Below are 9,503 nucleotides of genomic sequence, written 5' to 3'. Positions count from 1 at the left end.
TTTTGCAGCACCAAGGGGTGAACTCACTAGGCAATGTCACAGAGTCACTAATGCTAAATGAAGCATAACCAAATGAAACTGCAAGTAAGTGAACAGATACCAAAAATAGATCAGTTTTTCTTGAAAACAGGAGATTCCAGTTGACCGAATTAAAATAATAAGGTCTTTCTGCTTTAATCCTCACACACACACACACACACACACACACACAATCTAAAGTAACCTATGTCAACCAATCCATTCTTTTATTGTTCAATTTCCTTGTTCCTACCTTACAAAACTCACTGTCAGTTACTGCCTGATGGGAGGGCCCATGTAGAATGGAGGCCACCCTAATCCATGAGTCATCAATAAAAACCAATTCAATCTGTAACTGTGTTGCAATTTTGTCTTTTGACAAATCTTATTAATTAAATGGCATTTGAAATATTACAAAAATGACAGTTCCTTGTTCGACCACACAAGCTTGGAGTTTTGAGCAAGGAGGGCCAGACCTGCTGGACCCTCAGCCTCCTAGTTTGGCAATGAAGGGAACCGAAGCCCAGAGGAAACGGACATAGTCAACATTGGGGCTGGAGCGACAACAGAGAGAAGTCAGTACTTCCTGCGGTCCAGACACAGAACTCGGCCTAGGGGCTGACTTCCCAGGCCTGGGCCCTGAAAAGAGCCAGGAACCCTTCACTCAACCCGCGCACACTTCTGGAGCATGGCGGGCCACCGATGCAGCCAGGTCGTGGGACCTGCCAACTGCGATAACTGAACCTAGGAGCTGCAGGCGGGCTAAGGCGGGGTACGCGGGGCGGGGATGGTCTTGGAAAGAGAAGGGGACCAGCTCCCACAACCCGCTGGGTGACTGCCCGCCGTCTCCGGGCCGGACGTGGCTAGCTTCGGGCAAAGTGGGCTCTGGCCGGCGCCAGAGACCCGGGGCAGGAAGTTGTCCGGGGGGGGGGGGGGCGGGGGGCGCAGCTCCTGGGTGCGGCGCCGCAGGTGCAGCTTAGGGTAGTGCGAGCCTGAGTCCTGTGCGCTGGAGGAGGTGAGCGCCAGGTGCCTTCTGAGCCCGGGAGCGCAGGCTTGGACAGCAGAGCTGGGCCTGGCGGAGGGACGGTATTTTATGAAATGGGTAGGAAAAGGGTGTTGAATTGAAGCTGAGAGCTCGGATCGATCCACCAGAAGGGTCCAGGGCGGACGAACCGATGTCTGGAAGGGGCAGTGTGGCCTCCGGCCTCTGGGATGCTTCCGGGGGTCTCGGGCTTGGGAGAGGGATTGGGAGCCGTGAAAATGGGAGGGGGGCCGTAACAAGGACTGCAAGAAATGACCTGGGCTCTGTAAGGAGAGGCGCTGGGTCGATATGGGGAATGGTAGAGGGCTGGAGGTGGTAAAAATGGGGGTGGGGGGTCGTAACACCGGCTGGAAAAGTGACCAGGTCTCGGGAGTGTCACGAGGTGTAGAGATGGTGCCAAGCCTCTGGGGGCGCGTCCTGGATTCTAAGAGAGAGAGAAAAGATGGACATGAACGGAGCCAAATGGAGAGAAGGGACCCTGAGGATGGGAGCGAGAGGGTGGTGGAGCCTTTCCAGGAAGAGGGTGAAGCTCAAGCACGCAGGAAAACCTTCCGTGTATGTGAGCTGCAGAGCACCGGGACAGGGCAGTGGGCTGGGGCGCAGAAGCAGGTCGGACAGGCCAACGCGGGCTCTCAAGAGGCTGTGGCTTTAAGAGCAACCCCGGGCGTGCGGGCTCTTTAAGGAGGGGGCTGGGGGCGTGTCAGGAAATGAGCCTGGGCCCGCCTCGCCCGGGAGGCGGCCTCGGACGTCCGGAGGCTCCAGCGCCGAGCCCAGCCGGAGCCCGCGCCGGGGGAGGCGCGCGCCGCGCTCCTGTGTCCGCCGGGCCTCCTCCCACGTCCCCCAGAGCCCCGCACCGGGACACCCGGGACCTGCCCCGGCCCTCTCCTGCGCCACCCCGCCGCGCGCCCTCCGCGCCGCTCTGCAGGCCTCCCCGACCCTGCAGACCCCTCTCCCAGAGCCCATGCCTCGCTCCCGCCGCTCGCCTCCGCACGCGGGCCCCGGCCCTCGCCCCACCCCGCCCCGCGTCCCCCCGCTGCCCCCGGCCGCCCCTGCCATTCCTCTCGCCTCCTTTCCCCCTGCGACTCCTCCCTACTAGGCCCCAGCCCCTCGTCCCTCGCAGCACCTCTCTGTCCTGGGCTCACCCTTCCCGCGTCTTATCTCCTGAGCTCCTTGGGGTGGGGGAGGGGGCGTGGAGCAGCACAACCGTGCTCACCCCAAAGCAGAACTTCATCCGAGAGGAAGGAGGCCATTAGGCCGCACCTATGTGATAATTGAGGGCTGCGCCTGCAGAAACAAGCAACTCCCTGCCCTGTACTCCAGGGAATCAGTTCTGGCCGTCTGGTGACCCAGCTCCTCTGCTACCATGAACAGAGCCCCCCTGAAGCGGTCCAGGATCCTGCACATGGCGCTGAACGGTGCTTCTGACCCCTCTGGAGAGGCAGAGGCAGGCAGTGGGGAGAAGCCCTTTCTGCTGCGGGCACTGCAGATTGCTCTGGTGGTCTCTCTCTACTGGGTCACTTCCATCTCCATGGTATTCCTCAACAAGTACCTGCTGGACAGCCCCTCCCTGCGGCTGGACGCCCCCATCTTCGTCACCTTCTACCAGTGCCTGGTGACCACGCTGCTGTGCAAGGGCCTCAGCGCGCTGGCCACCTGCTGCCCTGGTGCTGTCGACTTTCCCACGCTGCGCCTGGACCTCCGGGTGGCGCGCAGCGTCCTGCCACTGTCCGTGGTCTTCATCGGCATGATCACCTTCAATAACCTCTGCCTCAAGTATGTGGGGGTGGCCTTCTACAACGTGGGCCGCTCTCTCACCACCGTCTTCAACGTGCTGCTCTCCTACCTGCTCCTCAAACAGACCACCTCCTTCTACGCCTTGCTCACCTGCGGCATCATCATTGGTGAGTGACTGGCTAGGGCCACACGGAATAGGGCAGGCAGAGGGCCCAGACCCTAAAGAACAACCCTTTCAGGCACTTTTGAACTTCATCTGTTCTAGCTCCCTTGGTTCAGCAGTCATAGAAGAAGAGTCTGGGGCCCAGAGAGAACCAGTAACTGCCCAAGGTCATGTAGCAAGTTAGCTGCCCAGCCAGGGCCAGAAAAGAATGGTAGTAATAATAGCAACAGCAGCAGCAAAAGGGCTGACATTGAGTTCTTAATGTGTGCCAGGCACACACGTCCAAGTTATATGACTCATAACAAAGTAGGATTATAATCCACATTTCAGCGTGAAAGCCAATAATTTGTTCAGAATCACAACTCCGATAACTGGTGCAGCTGGGACATGAATGCAAGCAGTCGCTCCAGAGGTCACACGCTTGACCACTGTAGCATGTTGTCTCTCGAGAGCTCAGGTGTCCTGAGTGCCCATCCAGCTCTTTGTGGAGGACAATGCATCTTTTAAATACACCATCATCCTCCAACCTTGCCAGCTCCAGACACCTGAGACGGTGGCAAAAGTGCTTTAAGAGATCTTAGCTGTCATCTCAGACTTGCCCCTCAGAAAATAATTATTGACAGGGGTATTGTGCTGATCTTTTCACATAGAACGTCTCCTTTGTCTGCCCAGCAGTCCAGTGTGGTGGCATCCCATGATCATCTATCTCCATGCAGATGAGGAAACTGAAGCTCAGAGAGAAAGTTACTAGCCCGGGGCCACACAGCTAAGAAGTAACCAGGCTAGGATGCAAACCCATTGGGCCAGACTCCCAGGCCTGTGCTGCTAACCAGTCTGCTCTGTTCTTAAGCACTGCAGGCTAGAGCGGCACTATCCAATTCGGGAGCCACTGGCCACGTGCACATTGAAATGAGTTCAATGAACTTTTAAGCATTTGATGCCTCGGATGCAAGGGTTATCACCTGATTCTGTAGCCACGTTCCATGTGCTCTATGACCACACAAGGCTAGGGGCCCTTGTGTTGGACAGCACAGGACATGGGACATCTCCTCCGTTGCCAAGAGTCAGGTTGGGCAGCCCTGCATTCCCTCCCAGTCCTCCCAGGCTCCGCCACCTAGGAATGGGGTCTTTATTTGCACCTGCTCAGGTTTCTTCTCAGTACTGTGAAGTTTGTCTTATTTGGCCTACATACTCTTCCCTGGTGTCCCAGAGTCCCAGGCTGGGTACACTGGTTGAGGGGGGAAGGGGCCACTCCGTACCATGTGTCCTAGAAAGAGTCTCCCCTGACTGAGCAGCCTGTGAGCTAGGCTGCATAGTCTTAGGCCCAGGAGGGGAGAAGAGAGAAGGGCAAGGCTGGCGTGGCGGGAGCCACCAGGAGCCCTGCCCAGGAAATCCCCCCAGCCCCACTGCCTCCCTTGGGCCTCACTTCCTCTCTGTCCTCTCTGCAAGCCCCAGGGGTCTCCACTTAAGTGTAGCCCACTCTGCCAGGCGTAGAATAAGGTGGGCCTCCTGGCGGGAGAATTTGCATGCCAGAAGGTGAAGTCTCTCGGGAAACTGAGCCCAAGTCCCAAAATAATCCAAGTGTCTAATGGCAAGATAGCGTCTGAGAATAGTGCTTGCACTAGCCTTGCCAGCCTGCTTGGGGCCGGGTAGGGAGGCCATGCTGTCTGCTGCCACAAGACCTGGCCCCTAGCTGCAGGTCCACTGGAGAAGATGGTCTCTCAGGCTACTCCAGGCCCCTCCTCCCGGCCTCCTGTGTCACATAGTACCTCTCAAAGTTCCCTCTGCCTGAGAGTTCCTCCGGGGTCTGGAACCTTGTGGTTGCAGTCCCAGTTGGCTGGAGGACGGGGGACACCGAGTAAGCCAGCCAGTGGGCAGTGCAGCCCTCTGCCCAACCCTCAGCAGGTCTGTGGGTCCCTGTGGGCAAGGACTCTGCCAAGACAGGGAGGACTGCATGTCCAGTGCCTGTGAGCCAGCAGGTGCCTGCTGTCCTTTTCTGAGACGGGTCTCACTGTTACCCAGGCTGGCGTTGAACCCCTGGGCTCAAGTGATCCTCCTGCCTCAGGCTCCCGCTGCACTGTGCTTCCAGTCTGCTTTAATCACACGGGTCCGCCACACACCCTCCATTCCCTCAGCACCCTCCTTTAACTGATCACGAAGCACGTGCCCGGCCCCATGCCAGGCTCTGGAGTTACAGATTTGGAAAAGGTAGCCCAGTTCCTGCTCTCAGGGGGCCTGGCGATGGTGCATGGCAGTGATAACAGCTCGCTAGGGTGGCGAGGGCATGACGGGGACACGGGTGGTGTTTTGGGAACTCTGGAAGAAGGGGGTCGGGGAGGGGCAATCTAAGCAGACTTCCTGGAGGAAGCCCTGACTGATGCGAGGCTGCGCAGTTAGAGCGCAAGGGCGGCCACATGGGGCAGGCCTTGAGAGTCCAGTGGGATGAGTTGACGGCAACAGGGAGCCACAGGGAGGCACTGCACCTGTCCAGCCCCGGGTGGGGCTGTGCTGTGGGAAGATCACTCCGGTGGCAAGGTTGAGTAGATGGGTGCCAGGCAACCGTAGGGAACGCGTATAATCCCAACTGCTCGGGAGGCTGGGGGAGGAGGATCACAGGTTCAAGCCAGCCTGGGCAACTAGCAGGACCCTGTCACAAAATTAAGTATTAAAAGGACTAGCCATGTGACTCAGTGATTAAGTGCCCCTGGGTGCAATCCCTGGCACCAAAAAAAGAATAAAAAGGGCTGGGGGTAGCCCAGCCCCTGGGTTCCATCCCTAGTACTGCCCCCCACAAAAAAAAAATGTTCAGGGAAAGAATAGATTGGTTAGAGTGGGGATCAAAAAAGTGACCCAGACCTTTACAAATGAAGGACAGCTCAGAGAGGTTAAGTAACTTTTCCCAGGCCCCTCAGCCTCTAAAATGCACAGCCCAATTAGAGGTCAGGTCCCTTTGATACCAAAGTCGTTCCCACTACCCCGTGTTGTTGGCTGCTGTGGCAGGAGATGTCATGTGTAAATTCAGCCCCCGCCTTCCGGGAGCATGGGGTCTGACTAAAGAGACCAGACTCTCAGATGCCTAGCAGCCCACGGCAGGCCAGTGGCCTTGATGGACGTGTAGGCTTAAGAGGTTGGCAGCTGGAGGTGTCAGAAGGATTCCTCCTGGAGAGGCTGGCTTTGACCTTGAAGAGTGAGGGGAATCCCTCTGGAAAGAGACGTTTCTGGGGCGGACCTGAAGCAAGGCCACTGAGGCCCGGAGTGAGAAGCAGGCAGACGGCAGGATGGCTCCTGATCGCAGGCAGTGTGCGCCCGGCCAGCCAGGAGGGTCGATGCGCTGGTGGCTCTGAGCAGGTGACCCAAGAGCATAGTCTTGGGGTGACTATCCCCAGCAACTTCAGGCCGGGAGTGCTTCTAGCTTAATGCGCCTGCAGTGAGGTCCAAGGCAGAAGAAGCCAAGCTCAGAGACCCTGTCACTGGCCCAGGGTCACCTTAACACTAAGCGGCACTTACCCCAACACACAGCTTCTTCCAGACGCCCCAGGCCAGCCGCAGCCCTGCTCTTTTATGGGTCTCCTTACAGTGTTTACGAGTGCAATTAAGCAGCAATGGGGCCACGGTCTGTGGCAAGGACTTTCCCCTCTGCCTGGGGTAGAAGTCGCCGAGGTATTTGAGGAAGGAGATATGGGGAGAGCAGCGTGGCCAGGGCCAGGCCACAGCGCACTGTGAACTGTGGTGTCAGAATCCCATCCCTCTCCCCTGCCCTGGTCCACCGGGCTCCCGGCAGCACATCACAGAGCAGGGGCTGAGCATCAGCGGGAGCCACTTCTCAGCCGTTCTGGAGGCGGGGAGGTTCAGGATAAGATGGGTGTCTGCAGAGTCAGAGTCCCTGGCGGGTCGGTGGTGCCCGCTCTGACCTGGCGTGGTGGGGGCACAGGCAGGCCCCCTGGGGCCTCTTTCAGAAGAGCACTAACCCCGTCCCTGCGGGCTGTGCCTGCAGCATGAACTCGGCAAACAGTCAGAGCACCATGGGCCTCGCCACAGCCTCCTGGCCTCCGGGCAGCAGTTGCCACCCTGTCCCTTCCATTGGGCGCTTTGCAGGCCGCACCCAGGTGGTTTCTGATGTCTTTGGGCCTCACCGCTCTCCGCCCCTCTCCCTCTCCTCTCCCCGCTGCAGGCGGCTTCTGGCTGGGTGTGGACCAGGAGGGCGCCGAGGGCACCCTGTCTTGGGTGGGCACCGTCTTTGGGGTGCTGGCCAGCCTCTGTGTCTCGCTGAACGCCATCTACACCAAGAAGGTGCTCCCGGCGGTGGACGGCAGCGTCTGGCGCCTGACCTTCTACAACAACGCCAACGCCTGCGCCCTCTTCCTGCCCCTGCTCCTGCTGCTGGGGGAGCACCAGGTCCTCCTGGACTTCGCCCAGCGGGACAGCGCCCACTTCTGGGGCATGATGACGCTGGGCGGCCTGTTTGGCTTCGCCATCGGCTACGTGACAGGGCTGCAGATCAAATTCACCAGCCCCCTGACCCACAACGTGTCCGGCACGGCCAAGGCCTGTGCCCAGACGGTGCTGGCCGTTCTCTACTTCGAAGAAACCAAGAGCTTCCTCTGGTGGACCAGCAACATGATGGTGCTGTGCGGCTCCTCCGCCTACACCTGGGTCCGGGGCCGCGAGATGAAGAGCCAGGAGGACCCCAGCCCCAGAGAGGGCGACAAGAGCACCGTGGGGGTGTGAGCGTCCTCGGGCCCGGGACCGCCCGCCCCGGAGGCAGAGGCAGGTGGTGCTGGAAGAGTTCCGGCTGTCCCTGTGGACCTGGGGGCGGCGGCCCGCAGAGCCGGCCTGTCTACAGACCAGATCAGAATACGAGACAGAAAAGGAGCCGGTGTTCCCAAGTGCTCTCAGAAAGCTCAGACCTGTCCCGCCTCTGTCCTGTCGGTGGGCTTCTGTCAGGAGCACCACACTGAGGAGCTCCCTCCTGCCGCTCCAGGTCCGCTACCTCCACGTGGCCTCAGGTGGGGCAGGGCGGCCATCTCAGGTGACGTGAAGTCCCACTTACACTCAAGGGAGATGGAGAGACACCAAGAGCTGGCCGAAGCCAGTCGGTAACCACATCTCCAAGGCCCTGGGCAGGCCTGGTGGCGCTGGCCCTGTAAACCAGGGGCTGAGCAAGGGGGAAGGGACCCCTGCTCCTCTTTCTCTGTGCTGAGAGCAAGCCAGGAAAGAGGGTGAAGGGTCACGTGTCCTGTGCCTGACCGGGGAATGAGGTGGGTCCCGCGGGAGCGCCCACCTCTCCACCCGGTCTTTGCCGCTTTGGAACCCGGAGGAACGCGTCCGTTTCACATCCTTTTGGGGTTAAGTAGAGACAGGAACACCTCCCTCAGTCCCTGAGCCGAGAGGAACCTGCCTGGGGCCTCTGCCCTTGGAGGGCCACTCTGTCTCCGAGCACCTAGCAGAGGTACCTGGCTGGTGACAGCCCTGGAACTGCAGCCAGAGAGCCACTTCTGCCTCCTCTCTGCCCCTCACAAAGCCTCCATCCCAGGCAAGGCTGCGGGGTCAGATTGGAGGCTTCTCATAAGTGGCCTCCTCCCCCCTTTGAGCCCCTTCGTAACAAGGAGATCGACACGTGCACTCTTCCTGAGGGTGGGATTGGAAGAACGTCCTTGTCCCCTGCCCTGGTCCACCGGGCTCCCGGCAGCACATCACAGAGCAGGGGCTGAGCATCAGCGGGAGCGATTTCTCAGCCGTTCTGGAGGCGGGGAGGTTCAGGATAAGATGGGCGTCCGCAGAGTCCCTGGCGGGTTGGTGGTGCCCGCTCTGAGCTGGCGTGGGGGCACAGGCAGGCCCCCTGGGGCCTCTTTCAGAAGAGCTCTAACCCTGTCCCTGCGGGCTGGGCGGCCACCTAACCACCTCTAAACAAACATTCAGACCACAAGCCTCTGGCCACACCCTCAGGGTGCCTTTCACTGCGGGTCCCTTCCCCAGGGCCTTTGCACCTACCCCATCCTGGTGGTTTCTCGTGTACCTGCAGTGAAAAGCTGGGGAGCCAGGGTGTCCTCACCAGCCTCCCTTCCAGCCCCCCGAAGTCCCAGGTGGTTCTAATGGAGTTGGTGGGCAGGATGCCCTGGGCCCTGCATGCTTCAATGAAACGCCAGTGTGAGATGTCCTGTGTGAGCTGAGGCAGAGGCCAGTTGCCCAGGGGGCCTGAGAGCATGGCCCTGGGGAAAGAAGCTCTCGGGATGAGGGGTCCAGCCAAATCCATGGCTCCTTCAGCTCCTTCCTGGGAGGCTGGGGGCTGTTTCTAGGCCTTTACTAATCATCACCTTAGCGCTGGCCACTGCTCGCTGGCCTTGGGGGCCGGACCCCGCTGCGTGCCTGCACCCATCATTCACCTTTGCTGCTGCCGCACCTGAGGTGCAGGCCATCGCTGAGCCCATTTCACAGATGAGGACACTGAGGCCCCGAGCATCACAGGAAGGAGGGCAGCAGGACTCCGGGGAGGCTCTGCTTCCCACAGTGCTGAATCCTAGGCCCACATCCCCGGGCACCTACTGG

General features: G+C 59.6%; 1 protein-coding gene across 2 annotated transcripts; it reads left to right on the top strand.

Annotated features, from left to right (window-relative positions):
- Positions 1–265: 265 nt before the first annotated feature.
- Positions 266–7,777, top strand: SLC35C1 (solute carrier family 35 member C1). Of its 2 annotated transcripts, none has more exons than XM_079103950.1 (3): positions 266–1,033; positions 2,432–2,961; positions 7,129–7,777. In XM_079103950.1, exons 2-3 carry the CDS (start codon positions 2,463–2,465, stop codon positions 7,683–7,685), a joined length of 1,056 nt encoding a protein of 351 aa, XP_078960076.1. In that variant the 5' UTR covers positions 266–1,033; positions 2,432–2,462; the 3' UTR covers positions 7,686–7,777. The 2 variants fall into 2 exon arrangements, with proteins under 2 accessions (XP_078960076.1, XP_078960075.1); XM_079103949.1 differs by lacking the exon at positions 266–1,033 and adding an exon at positions 1,371–1,615.
- Positions 7,778–9,503: the final 1,726 nt, after the last annotated feature.

This window comes from Sciurus vulgaris (genome assembly GCF_902686455.1).
Source record: "Sciurus vulgaris genome assembly, chromosome: 11".
Classification (NCBI taxonomy): Eukaryota; Metazoa; Chordata; class Mammalia; order Rodentia; family Sciuridae; genus Sciurus; species Sciurus vulgaris.
This window is presented reverse-complemented; position numbering and strand designations above follow the sequence as displayed.